Source organism: Aythya fuligula, chromosome 2, assembly GCF_009819795.1.
Source record: "Aythya fuligula isolate bAytFul2 chromosome 2, bAytFul2.pri, whole genome shotgun sequence".
NCBI classification, from domain to species: Eukaryota; Metazoa; Chordata; class Aves; order Anseriformes; family Anatidae; genus Aythya; species Aythya fuligula.
The window spans coordinates 78,783,007-78,800,148 of record NC_045560.1 but is presented as its reverse complement, the minus strand read 5'-3'; the positions used below and the strand labels follow the sequence as shown (position 1 = coordinate 78,800,148).

Sequence of the window (17,142 nt, the reverse complement as noted above, 5' to 3'; positions counted from 1 at the left end):
CAGTTCTAATAGAGACAATGTGAAACTGTTTTAGTAAAAGACAACTTCTAAATTTAATTTTATGCATTTGACACGACAGAGTAAAACCACTAAATTTTATTTTGCTGCTTTCCTCTGCTGTGTCACTTCAGAAATAATTTCTCTTGTGAACAGACTTTCGAAGTATTTTCTTTTTTAAAATGCGGTGTATATATGTATGATGGGGGAATTGATTGGCATATGTCCCATTTAACAACTACCAATAAATAGTTCACCGTTATTTAAAAGTAATTTATTCATAGTGCTTCATTAGTTCAGTAAAAATTTGTATTGGAAGAGATTTAAAGGTTCAGATTTTAATCCTTTTTAATACTTCACTCTTTTAAAATGCTGCTGCTTTTTCTGCCAGTACAAATCCATATATTCTTAACATATTTCGGTACTATATCTGGATATATCTTCACATGTCTAGCATGTGGAACATATAGAAAAATATTGCCTGTAGCCTCAATATATTGATTTTTAATCCGTTTATTCAATATACTTCTTTTTATGTATTCTGTTAACCATATTCTGCCTTCCAGATTCTCAGAGAAATTGTTGTGAAGCAAGGCTGCTTTCTTAAAGAAAAAAGGGTGGGGGGAGATTCCTCATTTCCTCATTCCTAATGTCAAGGGGGCAAGGGGAGAATGGGACAGCAAGTAACTTGTGTCAAGTTCAAAAAAAAAAAAAAAAAGAAAAAAAAAAAAAGAAAAGTTTTTCAATTTATCTTTCTGCAAAACTCACAAAACCTCAGGAATTTCAGCTCTGGATTAGAGATCTAATTTATACGTGCTAGAAATCCTTCCTGTTTTTCATTAGACTTTGCTGTCCTATTCCTCTTTTATTGGAAGTGCTGTGAGGAAACCCTTTTTCATCTCTTTTAAACTTGCCAGCATGAGCAACTTTTTTTTTTAGTGGGAAGATGTAGCTATGTTCTGCCATCATGCCTAAAGGGAAGCTGATAAGTATTTTTCCCTTGGAAAATGTTTCTCTATCTGAAAGTCCAAGTTTTAGGTAATCTTTTTTAGAATAGATTGGAAGTTTTGCCACCTGAGGAGGTTTGCCTTCATTTCTAGAATAGGCTTTGCTTATCCATGCAGAAAATGATTCCTGTGAACAGTTCTTCAAAGGTGGTTTGAAGGGTGAAAGCTTTGTTCTTGACACAATTTTTATTGTTTTGTGAAGAGAATGATGGGAGCTGTTTTTGTAACTCTGAAACTTGTCTTTGAGAAATTCACAGTGCTGAATTAGAAGTTTTGAGGTGCAGGTAACTAGAAGTAATGCCCTTTTTCTGAAACCTCAGACAAGCAGAAGGTATCGGCCTCATACATCTGATTGCAAAGTGGGGAGTTAGCAGGCACATAACAAAGCAGCTTGGGAGGTAATGGAGAAAATATTTACTTGAAGACAAGCTGCAACTTCAGCCGAATTCTTTTTTTAATGTTAGATGAGTGATCAAGAGCTCTGTAAGCAGCATGTCATCTACAGTGACGTGTAATAACTCATTTTCTGCATTTTTAAAGGTGAAGTGAAAGTCACCTTCTCTTATGCTGTCCTTTTTAACCAAAAAAAAAAACCTTCTGTTTTGAAATGTAAAAAGGACAAAAGTCTCCTTAGTATACAAAACTGGATTCCTCATTATATGCATCAGCCTGGGAGCCTTTTCTAAGAGTAGCATGATGTTTTTTAAATTTTTTATATCACTTAGTCTGTGTGATTTGATCTAATAATTTCTGCACTTACACTGGGAAATAAGGACTAAATCAGAGAGGTAACCTGACCTTAGAGAAGTGCTCGGGCTTGGGGGAGCCTGAATGCCAGAATGCTAATCCTGACTTTATTTCCAGCGTGATGCTCAACCGAAGAAAGCTGCTTTAGGTTCTCAGAAATAATAAAACTGTAGATTTCCTAACTTGCAAAATGAAAATAGTCTTCCCTTTTTTCGCTGGGAGAGCTAAGTTAATTAACTTTGTTTCAGTCGATGCCATTGCCAAATATTGAGTATAATATAAATGATTAGTTTTACGTGCATTTTAATAAGCTTGGAATATTGCTGCTTCGTGGTTCTTGGACAGTGTGGGCTAGAGGCAATAAATTTTTCATGGAACTGTTGTCAATTAGGTATATTTTGTTTTTCTCCTAGAAACCCAGCTCAGTTCGTATTGATCAACTGGACCGCGAACAATTCAATCCTGATGTAATTACTTTCCCTATTATTGTCCACTTTGGGATACGACCTGCTCAACTCAGTTATGCTGGAGATCCTCAGTAAGATGCTTTTCCTTCCATCTTCCATTCAGAAACTCATTACTGTTGTCATTTGTGACTTAAACAGGGCTTGTTTATGTGCTTATCAAGTCCGATACAAAGCTTAGTGCTTATGGGATTGGACACTAGCTTTTGCAAATTAGAGAATGAGGTGTAATTTCTTCTAGATTATTTCAGGATCTTCTCAAGTAAACGTGCATGCACATGCAAGAACAGTTGTGGGTTGTTATTTTTTTCCAGAGAACAGTTTTAACGGGAAAGAAGGAAAACACATCCTTCCTCAGGCTCTGCAGTATGTGGACTTGTGAGCTAGAGGACATGTTTAGACCATTTTGTTTAGCAGGCCTGAGTGAACCTACCTTTTGTAAATTTCTCAAATCACTGCTTGAACCTTCTTAGTGTACTGACAGGAAGAAGATTCCAGGTAATCACTTTCTGAGTGCTGTTGTACATTATATTAAAAAAAAAAGACTGAATTTCTTTTTTCTTCCAAGCATCTACATGACTTGATTAGATGCTCTTCAGGTCTTACGTCTATTAATGTATAATGTAGCCATTTCCTGTTTGCTTTCTTCATGGCACTTACATTTCTCTGCACCCTGTCTTCCTTCTTTGTCTTTTTTTTTTTATGGCCTGAAGGGTTGAGTCTGTCTGCTGCTTTTAGCTTGGAAGATTTTGCATTCACTACTTTTGCATGTACCTTTGTTCCTGTGTCTATAAGGATAGAAGAGTGAAAAGGGAAGCAGAACTTCATGAACAGCAGGGAATACTGTTTCATTATGGATTTGTGTAGTGGCATAAAAGTTGTTGCTGGGTTTTATTCTAGAAGTCTAGAAGTTTTTTTGTAACTAATGACATTTTCAGGGAATTCTTCCATTGACTCACAGGTCTGTTTTCTGAATGATGACAGAAAATAAACCCCAGCTCTTCTGCATGTATAGTTAAGGTTAAGTTAAGGTTGTCTCTTTCCTCTTACTGATCAGTGCTATTTGACAACATTGAATTTCACCTGCAGTTTTGAGGCCCGGTTACTCCAGTGTGCATGTATGACACACATTCGTCTACAACTCTTTGGGGATTTTAGATTTAATATTCTGAGTACTTCTGTATCATCAGCAATTTTTTTTTTTTACCTTAGTGTTTTCACTCCTTTGGTTGTCAAGGATGTGTATAGGAGTGCTCTTTTACATTTATTTTCAGCAAATTATACTTTTTTTAGTCTGAAAGGCTTGTGACTTAGTATTACAGATTTTGTGAAATTCTGCACAATATTGACCTCTTTTTATTAACTTTGATAACCTGAGAATGGGGAAAAAGCTGATATGTGAACTTAAACTTGCATGATAAGTCTTGCAGATAAGTCTCAGGGGTGAAAAGAGTGGGTGCTTATCCAGACAGTAACAAACTCTGTTGCCTAAATTTCCATCTGACTAGACCATCCCAAAATGCAAGTAGGCAAGATGGCTGGGTAAAAACCAGGAACCTTATGTATGCACTAGCCACAGAGAACTTGGCACTGTAGGGCATGAACTGAAGCTTAATTTCACTATTCACAGAATGCTTGTGTTGCTTGTGACTCATAGGCCTTCTCTTCATGTGCTTCATTAAAATGTTTCAGCCAGTGTAAGGACAGACGCTTCCTGGAAAATATTAATACTTCTTGGTGAGCAACAGGGGAATCTCATGCAGATGAGGGAGTCTTCTGCCTGAATTGAGATGTTGCACTATGGGGAAGTCTTTTCAGCAGGCACGGGTGGCCTTTTGGTGAGGATAGGTGGGGATCTGGGAGACCTGGGTTCTCCCCTGAGCTTTGCTGTTCACCTCACATTGCACCCAGATGCCTCCTCTATGTTGCGGTGTCTGCGTCAGTAACAACTGTAGGGATGCTGTCACCTTTCTTGGAAGATGCTTTGAGATCTTTTGAGCAAAAAGATGCTTGTAGATTATCCATGTCTGTGTGAATTCAGAAGGCCAAGCTCCAAGACGCTTCTGTTATATCAACTAAAATACTTGTTTTCTGGTTTTGTCCTTCAGATACCAAAAGCTGTGGAAGAGTTACGTGAAGCTGCGTCACCTGCTGGCTAACAGTCCCAAAGTCAAACAGGCTGATAAACAGAAATTATCACAGAGAGAGGTATGCTGGGCCTTCCCATATCTGATAATTGGGCACAGTAATTCAGGATGGAGTGAAGCTGTATAAGTGCCCTTTTTATGGAAACAATAGAAATCCTTCGCAAAAGGTTTTCTTCTGAGGCTGTTAATACAGATTTTATTTTTATCTTTTCTTGTTAGTGAATGGATTTTTTTCATTTTTTCCTTTTATGCAACTCTCATACTACTTCAAGTTTTTTTTATCCAATTACAGAAATGATCTTTGTGGAGCCATAACTTCTTTACAGCCCTTGCCTTTAATGGCTTCAGGAATTAGCATAAAGAAGGACTTTTCATTTCAGAATGCTCTTTTAAGCGTCTCATCATTTTAAATATTCCTCTTTTGAGATTAAAAACTGTCATGCTTGTGCATAGTTTTAAGCTAATTTATTAGACTATCTTAGTGAATTCCTTAAGATCTTTGAGTGGTAACAGAACATCTTAAACAGTTGGGATAATCCGGTTGTTCTTAGTAATATTTAATGATAGGTGTGTGTATGAATACTTTTTCCCCCAGAGTGATGAGCAAAAAGCAATTCCAAAGTGTAAATGCTCAACCAAAATTAGAAAAATAGTCACCTACATGTAGACAAAAGTAGCCCACTCTAAGGTATCCATCATCTAAGGTTTTACACTGAAGCTTTGCATTTGTCTGGTGACTTGTCTGTCAGACACTCTACATTGGACAACTTATATAAATAATTCAGAGAGGAGAAATGAACTTCTTTGGCACAGGATGGATGGTGGTGTGGTTTTATTTATTAAAAAGCCAGGCCGTTATTTTAATTGCCTCTAATTTGCTAATTCTGTGTCCGTGGTTATGGTAGCTGTAGCTGTTTGACACCCTGTTTGGTTTTGTTACTACTGCAAAGCATATTATGCTGTTGCATGACAAAGAGTCTTAGTTGATGTTTTATTTATGCTGGTGTTAAACAAGCCCTTAGCTTCCCTCCCTGTAAACGTGTGGAAAAAAAAAACAGGGTTACAATTCACCAGTGCCACAATTTTTAAGGAAAAAAAAAAAAAAAAAGGACCCTATAGGAGATGATTTTCTTTGCTAGAGCTTTCCATGCTCAGAGGAGAGCAAGTGGAAGGGAGGACCGTTGTGTTTTGGACATGTTTTTATCAGTGGCTAATGGATGGCTTGTGTAAAATGGTGGTGGATTTGTTGTAGGGGAGTGATTGTTTAGCTTCAGAAGATAAAAATGTGGTGGTATTTACAGTGTGGTGTTCTGGTCTTTGTTTCTAGACTGTTTAGGATGATGGGTTTCTCAAGTTGTTGTCTGCAGTCAGAGAGAGGTGTGGGGCTGAAGAAGAAGCTTTACATGAGGATAACCTCTGCATTCTGCTAATGGAGGTGTCAATAACACAGTAGGAGCTGTAGGGCTGCACCTAACTGGTGCATGTGCTTTTAAGGATTGAGTCATGAGTAACGCTGGAGTGCTCCTGAGCCCGTCAGCCTGAAAGTACAGCGAGGTCTCACGAGCACTCTAGTGCTAGTGTTGGAAAACACCCGATGGCACGGCCTTGAAATGCAAGTTTTAGGCAGTGCCCAAGGGGTGCGGTGCTGTAAGCACCTCTGCCCTCGGTCATTCACCACTTGCGATTGCATGATGTTATTTGTGACAAGGTCATGCGTAGGGGCTCTAACCTGACTTTGACTTCTTAGAGCAGATGCATAAGTTGGGACCCTAAGGCTCACTTTGAAGGCAGTTAAGAGAGAAACGTGTTTTCTGAAGCAACTTATCCCACTTTGCTGCATATGAACGGAGCCTGGGCTGACTAGCATCCTATGCTAGACATCATAGTACTGTCTAGAAACAGGTTTGATTAAACTGTTTGGGTAGCTGTGCCTCTTGGAACCATTCTGTGAGTTTCTCTGGAGCAGAAAGCACAGCCTGTTCCTGCCCAGAGATGCTCGCTGGCTTCAGGCCAGGAACTGGGAAGGGGTGGCTTTGAGCGTGTGCCCTGTAGGGAGAAGGAGAGGAAGGATGAGTTGCAGCTTTGAAAAGTTTTCTTGACTGAAGAGGGAAGAGCTCTGGGGGGTGTCTTTACTTTAGTGCATGCTGCATACTGCAGGGGCTCTGTAGTATTGGAACCAAAAGATCCTGGTCTGGAGGGGATTTATTTTAGTGGTTTTTCTTTTTCATTCCATTTTTACAGAGAATACTTTTTTAAAATGGCTCTGTCAGAGAACCTAAGTACCCATTTCATAGCTTATACAGCCAAAAGAACTGTTGTGCAACATCAAACAGTCTGTGTTGTTTTTTTTAAACGTTTAAAGTACCTTTAATTTAATTGTAATAATATTGGTAGATTTCATCATAATAGGCTCCAGGACCAGTGAATGCTGACCCCTTTCCCAGACTGGTGGTACTGACAATAGTGTTATGATGTAGCTGGGGTCATGTAACAGGATTTCTGTTATTTAATCTGTTGAATACCTTATTCCTACTGAATTCTTCAGACTGGGAATACTCACGGACATAGACTTGAAGAGGTTGTTATGCACAATGGTAAAGAAGGTTCTTTCGTTATAAAGATGTTAGCTTGCTTGTGTATGCACAACTTTGGAAGGTACAGGTAGAGCTAGTTTGTTTTGTCATCTACAACAAAAAATAGTCATATTTATCTTCTTGGTCTGACAAACTCTTTTGTCTGCATTGTATTCCATATCCACCATGGTCTGTGGCTGGCAGTTACAAGAGTTACAGTAGTTTTAGAAACCATTTGCCAAAAGTGAACCTTAAATATTGCGAATGCACGTGCTTTCTTTGATGCTGCTTTGCTGTAGAAAGTTCTTCACAGGAGCTGTGTTTTCTGCCTGTCTAGGAAGCACTGCAGAAAATCCGGCAGAAGAACACGATGAGGCGTGAAGTGACTGTTGAATTGAGTAGCCAGGGATTCTGGAAAACAGGAATACGCTCCGACGTCTGCCAGGTGACTAAACTGCAGAGATGCATGATGTATTGTTTTTCTCCATTGCTGCCACTTACCTCCTGTAAGAATTTGCTATGGTTCTGTGCTGAAGAACCAACCACTGGAAATTAATACCTTTGCCTCAACATGATCTGTTGCTGTAGGGAGCTGTTCTAGCCCCATTCACGCACACACACACACCTTCCCCAAGAAGCTATTTTATAGGTGTAATTTTCCAGCTTGCTACTCTTGACGAGCACAAAGTGGGGCAGGCATGGGAATGATAGGACTCAAGAATGGCGGATTTGAGACCTGGAGGTCTGAAATGCAGTAGCCTTGACTTCTATCAACCGTATGTTGAGTCAAGTGCTGAACATCAATGCTTCTTCATCAATTGGGTTGGTATTAGATATTTTTAGCTTAAGATATCTTTATATTTAGAGATTTTTTTTTTCTTATTGTAGTACAAAGTGTTTTTTTTACTTGAAAGAAAAAGAATCAAACATGGATTAAAAAAGGGTGACACTCAGTAGGAAGATCTTTCAGATAAGTTAATGTTCTAAACGCATGAAAATTTCAAGGCGCAAATCTCTGCTGGATCCTAATCCCAAGCAGGTGGCAGCCACCTACTTTGATTACAAACAAAAGGTTTAAATATAATAAAATGCATTTGTCTAACATTGTATTAGCAAAATTCAAGTAAGTGTATCAGCCAAATAAATATACTAGTAGCATAATTGGGTTATTTTTGCTGTTTCAGAGATGTTGATTAAGAATTACAGGCTAAAAAAAATATCAATATTAATGGTATGAAATAAAAACTTAGGGGTGACTTGGGAAAGGTTTAGTTAGAAATCCTGTTGATGTATTGGAACCTTGGTAAGGCCAGAGGGGGCATTTGAATGGGAGAAAAATGCTAATAACTAAAATTGCTTTTTTTTTCCTGTGTGAAGTACTTACTTTGATTCTACAGTTGATTCTGAAGTCAAAGAACAGTTGAACAGTATCCTCTCACGTAGCAGAGGAAATTTATATCCCCTTTCTATTTTTTGTTGTAAATTGGATCTGTTACAAGTTAAGGAAACAGTATAAACTTCTAATTTAGGAGATTTGAAAGTTTTTTTCTTATTCATAATAACTTTTAAGATTCAACTTTTAATGTATCATTGGATATTTTTTGTTCTCATTTGCTGTTGAAGGATAGCAAATCACCTAAGAGCTATGGGAATAAAACTGCACATCTACAGCCAGAACATCTAAATCAGGCAGTTCTACAATGAAAGTCCTTTGATTTTTTTTTTCTTTGAGAGGTCAAGAGTAGGCAGACTGTAAATCTGTAAAAATGAAAGACTGCTATTGTTGCTGCATGTTTTTTTCTAAATCAGACTAAACCTAAATACATGTAAATTAACTCTGTAGGTAGACCTAAAGTGCAGTAATTTAAAAATACTGGCTTTCCTTAGTGTTTAAAAGGATTATAGATTAGAAGATTGAAACTTAAGTCATTCTAACAGTTTAAAGTTGCTCCAAGTTCAATGCAGCTGTTGTAACACTCGTCTTTGTGACTTCAAGAATGAACTTCTTGGAGGGAGGAATAAAGGCGAGTGAAATGTTTTGAAAATGTGCAATGGCTGTTTTCTGCCAGGCTTACTTAACATTATTCAGTAGGTGAAATGCACTTCTTGGTCACTGAGGACTGAGATGGGCAGCACTTACTCTTCAGACTGGGTCCCACCATGAAGATACCCATCCATCATTGCCTGTCCTGCTCCTCAACAGCTGCATTAGGTGTTCAGGGAGAGAAATGATGCATTTCAAAATACATCAGTTTTTCTGACTCTTCTTGGTAGCTTCAGGTCAGAGTTGCACTGGCAGCTTGGCTCTTGCCAAGCTAGGGGACAGCCCTGGGGACATCTGGGAGAGTCCTCTGCCTTGCAATGCCAGCTGCAGCAAGAAAAGAATAGGCAACAAAGTCTAGAATCATATACATAAAAGTTACTAGTATATTTATAACCAGATTCAAGTACCAAGGTTATGGGGTAACTCCTGTAGCCGTACAATTTAAAGAGAACTTTTTAATCACTAGCCATTCTTGAGCCTAATACAATTTTAAAGCCTACATTTCAGTTTCTTATAGAGATAAATAAAACATCAGAAACATCAAATAGCTGTAATCCATCATGACACACATTAATTGAATCAATCAAGTATTTAGTGCTATGAAAGCAGCAGTTTGTCAATATAACTACAAGAGTCAAATTAAAGACCTTCTACGTGCCTCCCAGGGAGATGCCAATTCCTCATTCACTGCAGAACAGCTGATACAATCTGAAGCTTCTTATTCCAGTCTCAGACTTCGGGCCATATGTATTGGTTGCTCAGTGAAAACAATATCAAACCTTGCTTTGCTGTCTGGCAGCCTGCGGAGGGGAACATAGAGGCAGGGAAGCAGAGTTGTCCTGTGAAGCAACATTTTTACTTACTGTAACTAATTTCTTCCATGAAACACAAATGTGAGTTTATGTGGAGATAAGAGGTGTGTTCCCCCAGCTTTTACATTACCCAAAAACTCTAAATGAGTGACATGAACAAAATAAAGTTTCATTTGGACATACTTGTTTTGCTTCCTGTGGTTTTGCATTTTCCTGCTATTCGGAGATCCAGAGAGCCTCTTTCTTGCTGTTAACTAGTTGTTTCCTTTGTTACCTTTGTTACGTGTTCAGTTCTAAAGAACTGAACCAGCAATATCTTACTTGAATAGAAACCTTTGCCATTGGTTATTCTTAACTTCTCATTATTGTAACTTTCCCAAGTTTCCTTCTGCTGTTCTTTCTTTAATGCCATGCAGAAATCCATAACGTCACTTACCATGAATTATACATCATCCGATTTGTATGCTTGCTTTTTTGCATCTCTCCACACTATACATTAATCATCTGTAATCATAATATATTCGTCTTTATGAAATTAATATGGATAGCCCTCATATTTTAATTCCCTTAAAGCATGTTACCCTTTTGAATATATTCATGAAATGTCACTCATAGGAAAGAGCTGAAATTTGACATCAGTGTCACAAAGGCAGTTACATGCGTAAATCCTTGTAGTGCTCTCACTTTTCAGTGCAATGCAAGGTTTTTGATATTGATAATCATCATACTGGTACTGGTAAATGGTGTCATTTCAATCCAGATCATCCACAATCAGTAACACTAAGTGGAATTAGTTTTAAAACTCTGAAAGAGGGAAACTCTTGTTGTTGTAACATAAGTTTACTTCTTATTTATATTTCCCCAAACAGAAAAGTTTCTGTACTAGATGGTAAAATGGCAACCTTTCCAATATTTTTAGCACATAATCCCAGAAATTGCTTCAAAAAACTTCAAAAAGCCCTTAACTTCAGTTCCTTTGAAGAAGAATTAATGTAGTAATAACAGTGCTTGAAAATTACTTTTCTTTGTAAAAAGCAGGTTAAAGTGGTTTACATGTTCTCTAATGTTATATGGGGCCAGGGGAGGTGGTCGGTCCTCCACTGGTACTAACCTGAAGCTGCAGGGTATTAAAGCATCTAGCATTGTATTCAGTCACAGGTTCTTGAAAATTTGACCCTGCTGGTGACTAGATGTTTTTCCTTATTCAAAATACTTCAGTAAAACTTATTATGCATTTATTATTCTGTTTATGTTGGCAGGGGAATGTTCTCACTGTGATTATGCAGGTGGACAAATCCAACTTCACTATGTTCTGGTGATGGGGATTGGGAAACCATGATTTTCTTATTTTTCTCACTTAAACCAAGACAATGGATGTTGTGACAAATGGGATGTTTGTATTTATAGCTTAGTCAATGGTGTATTCTGTGCAGTGAAGATGAATGCTTTTCTTTATTGTTTTTTTAGCACGCAATGATGCTTCCTGTTCTCACCCACCATATTCGCTACCATCAGTGTCTGATGCATTTGGACAAATTGATAGGCTACACTTTTCGAGATAGGTGCTTGCTGCAGGTAGGTTATGCAAAAATAAATTACTTGCCATTTTGTCTTCCTAAAATTTAGTTTATTTATAATCCTGTCTTCTACATAAAATCATGAAAATGAGCTGCTTTGAGATATTTTGATTGTTTGCACCAAAAATCTTTCAAATGTTTTAGTTATTCCGACAGGTTTTTAAATTAACACATCTATTCTACATCTATGCATGTAGACATCCACCTGCCTTTGCTCAGTGGTAAACCTGGATTTGCTTGTAATGTGTAGAAGAGAAAGAATAGTCTGTCTGAAAAGACTGGACGGTACAGTACTTGTTATTTTACCTATTTGTGATGGATAGTGGTTTTCTGCAGATGAGTCAGTGCCTTGCTTTTTCCTTTTATAGCCTGTTATTCCAAAGACGAGTAACTTAAATGCAAAATGAAAAGGCAACATTTATAGCTAGTGCAAGGAATTTTCGAACTTCTCTTCAGCTCTTGATTTCTACAAGTACGTAATGAAATGTTGCATTTACAAACAAGGGCAGGAACTGGAGAGGAGGGGGGGCTTATTTTTTTTAAATACATCCTTGTTGCGTGACCAGCCATTTATGTAAGTGTGTGTGTGGAACTGGTCAGCTCCAGAAGATCCGGAAGACTGACTTTTGGCATGCTGGTCCCTTTCCCCATATGTTTCTTCTGAAGTTGCTGAAGGAAAATGGGCTTCTGTTCAAGATCTCTCCCTAAAATACCCAGTCTCCCTCCACTGACTGTGGTAGGGGCTGAAAAAAATTAATTTAATTTTCCCAAAGTTCAAAAAATGCAGTTTCTATATGTGGATGTAGACCTTAAACCTCCTGAAGAATTCTAAGTCAAGGCTTGCTGTGATTTTTTTTCATAGTTTCTTTGTTTTCTAAAAGGTGCTTTTAGAGAAAAAAGTCCTACTTCAATCCTACTGAAAGTTGCATTAAACACTGGGGATCTTGTAGGTTTTGTTTGCAGGCTGCCTTGGTTTTAACATGAAAGATAAAAATGCAGTGACAAATCTTAAATGTTGAGACGAAAGACACAAACTAAAAAACTGATCACATTTGAAAAGGGGAGAACGCATAAAATGAAGTATGTTGACATCAGTCAAATTAATGTTTAGTTATAATAAATGTTACAACTCTTTAATGCTGATCCCTGTGCATATTTATTTAAAGCACAGTAAGTTGTTCCAGGAAAGACTTGTTAAAAAATTTATATAGCACCTTTAACATTTGTGCATAGAAAATAACAGATGTATAGTTTTGCATTGATTTTCACATGTTCTGTCATATTGTGTTGTTTTTAAAGCACAGACTGGGTAAGAAAGAATATGCTAGCTTAACAGTTCAGACAAGGTAGTGTTTCATCCAGTACAGATGGAGCAGAAGTTGAAAATATGCAGTTATGACAATCTTACTAACATTAGTGAGGAACTGAAAAGGACTTTGAGAAAATTCTTACTGTTGAATGACTATTCTTTTTATTCCCAGCAACTGAAATTTCTCTAAGTCTTGTCTTTGGAAAGCTGTAGCCACTGTTTGAATGAAGTGTGCATAGGGCTACTGGAATGTCTTTGCTTATAGCCTGCAGCAACATTCCTGCAAGTGTTTCAGAAACAACTTTCTGCAACTTGAATTTGCTAGTGTCTCTCTTATATAAGGGGTATATGAATGTATACATCTATGCATGCATAATATACATTTTCTTTGCATATACACACCCAACAATGAGTTTGCAGAGAGTCATAAAAGCAAGTTAGAGTACCTTTACCAGCTGCCATTTTTGCAATCTTGGTATCAGCAACAGCGGAAGTTAGCGGGTGCTAAATGGTAGAAACTTAAAACAGAAGACCAATTCTGCCACTGATGTTAACTTTCAGTTGAAGAGTGGCTCTCTATGGTCCTGAGAGTCCTGCTTTGTATAACTGTGCCAGAGATAATGCACTTGTTTGTTTGTTTGTTTGTTTGTTTTTACTTGAAAGTAGGAAAGCTTTACTAATATTTAAATGCCCTTAATCAAATATGTGAATAGTGGAGATACTCTTTACTGTTCCTGTTTTTAATATGAACATTTGTCCTGCAACGTTACAATGAGTATATTTTTGAATAAGCAAATGTAGTTGTATTTAAAACAAGTCAGCATAGCTGGTAAGCAAAACTGTTAGGGCAAATTGACAGTTCATGCTTTTACCTTCAAAGGTAATTTTTCTTAAAAAGAAAAAAAACTGAAAATTAATTTGGTAAAGTGATGATTGGGCATAAGTGTTGCTTCTTCTCTGACATCTGAAATCATACACCCTATGTTTAAATTGCTGGAACCAAGCTACTAATTGACAACATCACTTTGTAGCTTTTCTTCAAACTAAAAAAAAAATAATAATAATTATTAGCTACCAATCCAGTATTTTTTATTGTATTTGCAAAAATAAACCTAAGACTTCATTTTCTTGCATGTGCTACAATACAGCTTGCCATGACTCATCCAAGCCATCACTTAAACTTTGGAATGAATCCGGACCATGCCAGAAATTCCTTATCCAACTGTGGAATTCGACAGCCAAAGTACGGAGACAGAAAGGTTCATCATATGCATATGAGAAAAAAAGGTACGTAGTTACACCACTACCATTTTCTCTCACCTCACTCTTAATCAGTAAGAAAAAATTTTGTCTGTTACTATTTTGTTGTCCATTGCTCTTCTGAGATCACTTTAGTGGAGGATTTCAATGGTTATACATACAACCAGTGGGATCTTTCTAAACAACTGGATTTTAGAAATTAGTCGAGTTGCTGAGAAAAAGCAAGATAAATTATAAATACTTTTGTAAAGTATTGTTTTCTTAACTTGCTATTCAACATTGTAAGCATACTGGAGGATATTTTGTAAAGGTATCTTGTAAAACGAAAATGTGGTCTGTCTGCTCTAAACTAGTCCTTACCCCTTAAATATATTCAGATGTAGAGAAGAATTTTTTTATTTTTGTGTAATGTTCAGAATGTCTTTCTGGCAGAGGTAGTATGTCTCTGGCTTTCTGAACACAAACATAAAAAAGCTGCTTGTAATGGGACGGTGGTCAGTTAGAAAACATCTGTCAGGATTATACTTGCTGTAAATGAGCTCTATAAATAACAGCAAGATTTTGTGTATAGCAATCACAAAGTACCATTTTGAGTAATTATTTTGTCTATGTAAATTGAATTAGCAATTGTTTAATAATACTTATTATATAATATATAATATTGTTTATATTTCTAGGGATAAACACCTTGATAAATATTATGTCCCGTTTGGGACAGGATGATCCAGCTCCTTCCAGGTAACAAATATAATTGCTTTTAGATTTGTACAGCATGTTAGTTATGAACTAGTTGCAAGGAGATAAACTGTTGCAGGAGTTACTTCAACCAACTTATTGGCGGCAGCAGTTTTGGCAAATAGTTGAAATGGAGTAATGTGGAATTGACTTATCTTCTGGGGATGTGCTGAACTTTGTTTATCAGTGACATAGTAAATGTTTGCCTGCAGAGAAATCCTAAGGAAGGTTTTAAAAGCTAATTCTGTAATTTCTGCTTATCCTTGAAATGAGGGCTAAAATGCTACCTTTTGCTTTCTGCACGATGAAAAGTAAGTTCTTTTACTGTTATCATTGCTGTAAATTGGATTCTCCATCACCTTTCCTTGTAGCAGTACTTTTCCTGGCATGGCACCTTGTTAACACAAGTATGATGTCAAATATGGGCTTTGCTGGTCTACTGGTCCAGTTTAAAGAGAGACGCATAAACAGCTGAGGACAAAAAGCTGAATTATTACAGTTGTATAGTTTAAATAACCACTAGTTTAACCAGTAGTTTAAATAACCACTAAGAGTTCTGTGCAAAAAAATGTTTGAGCTTAATAGCTACAAACACCAGATGTAGCCAAACTGAGTAAACAAAGCTGATAGGGATAATGCAAGAAACAGTTACATGTGAAGTCTCCTTACTGCCTGAACTAGAGGATGGGGTATATTGGTTAACCCGTGGTTATGACTGGGCCTTTTGAGAGCCATCACTCTGGAGGAAGCTCGGGAGCAGAGGTAGTTGAATTCTGAATAAATGATTGTTGTAGTGTTCCCCGAATGCTGTTTCAGCTAGACTGTGCCCTTTTTTCTTTGAGAGTCAATCTCAAGATTATTTCAGCCTTTGTAAAACAATGTGAGATAAGGTTAAATTGCATTCGCATTAAATAATCCACAAAATAAAATCCTGCTTTTGAAAGACCTGTATTTTCTGCTATGTCACTACACAGCAGAGTTTCTGTATTCATCACTTCATTGTTCTACACAGCATTGGTACTTGAATTCTTTCAGCCCATAACAAAGGTCTGCATGAACAAAAGTCATATAATCATTGAGGGAATGCAAATTATCATAAAAGCTGTCAAACACTCAAAAGATCTTTTGGATACAAAACCATCCTGTGGCTATGGCCTTAATTCTGTTACATCCACATGTGAAATCAAAATGGTGCTAATTACATGCTTAGAGGTGTAGAGCAGAAATTTGTATATATTTAAAGACAAACTCACATTCCTTTGCAATCCCTGTGTCCTGTTAGTCCTTTGTTTTATAAACAGGCAGAGAGTTCAGGGGGAAATGAAACTTTATACAAAACAAAGGGAAACTGGGAGCAATCACAAGAAATCACTGAATATAAAGTGTGTAAAACTTTACGGTATCTTCGAATGTATCTTCCTCAGCAATTCTTTGTTTTGAGCTCAAATGAAATTACAGAAAACAGTCTGCGTGCCTGTCTGGTATTTAAAGGTGCCATGAAAAATGAAGGTACTTGCTCCATTGTAGCTCTGCCATACCAACAAGTCTTGCAGAATCACCGTACCCTGCAGGTGTTGATGTTAATTACGTACACTGCCCTAGTTACCCACTAAAGGCAGAAGATGGTCATTTGTTTCAACCACCTGATGTCCTGTTATGGACAAAGAAACCCAGTCTCAGTAGGGCTTTACACAGTGCCAGTCAACAACAGTTTTCTCTCTGCATTTATTGTGCTCTGACAGTAGCTCAGAATGGAACATACGGAAATTTCAAAGACTGTCACTCATGAGTTTTAAGATTTGTGTAGTTACTCTGTTTTTGTACCCTCATACTCCAGAGAGGGTGGGGAAGGCTGCAGGAATGGCTATTCATGTCTGATCAGCAAGCAACTCATAAATGTTCCAAATGTACTGTGTAAGTTACAGGCACGTGCTATTTAATAGTAAACCTTAAATTGTCTTTTTCAGGATTAACCACAACGAGCGTTTAGAATTTCTGGGAGATGCTGTGGTAGAATTCTTAACAAGGTAAACAGGGAATTCTTCAATAGCCCTCATTGTTGTTTGTTATTCTCATACCATTTGGTTTATGAAGCTTTGCAGTGTATGTTCACCACCTGTGTTTGCAGTCCTGCCCCTGATATTTCAAGCTGCACATCTGCACATGCCTCTTGAAAATTCTTCTCATGCTGCTGCTGAGAAACTAGAGTTTGTTTTACTGAGTGTGATTTAAAATTGATTGGAGTTTTTAGAAATTAATATTTCAGCAACTGTCAAATTGAAGTTTGTATCCATTTTTTACAGGAAAGATTTTTATTAGCATGCCATTTTGTTTCCATAGGTTCCTTTTCTCTAGCTGCCAGTGAAAAACACTAATTGGTAATATTGAATGTGTTGCAGCTCTTAATTTCCAGCAATGAGGGCTATATCTTGCATAGTGTCTGTATATAAATAAAATTGTTGAGGACAAA

At 37.2% G+C, this 17,142-nt stretch overlaps 1 protein-coding gene across 1 annotated transcript in view; it reads left to right on the top strand.

The window, feature by feature from the left end:
* DROSHA (drosha ribonuclease III) overlaps positions 1–17,142 on the top strand; it is a 68,245-nt gene that overhangs the window by 26,012 nt on the left and 25,091 nt on the right. Inside the window, exons 14-20 of the mRNA XM_032182689.1 lie at positions 2,165–2,289; positions 4,324–4,423; positions 7,273–7,380; positions 11,259–11,366; positions 13,826–13,964; positions 14,615–14,675; positions 16,640–16,699. Coding sequence (XP_032038580.1) covers positions 2,165–2,289; positions 4,324–4,423; positions 7,273–7,380; positions 11,259–11,366; positions 13,826–13,964; positions 14,615–14,675; positions 16,640–16,699 — 701 coding nt within the window. The remainder of the gene's footprint in view (positions 1–2,164; positions 2,290–4,323; positions 4,424–7,272; positions 7,381–11,258; positions 11,367–13,825; positions 13,965–14,614; positions 14,676–16,639; positions 16,700–17,142) is intronic.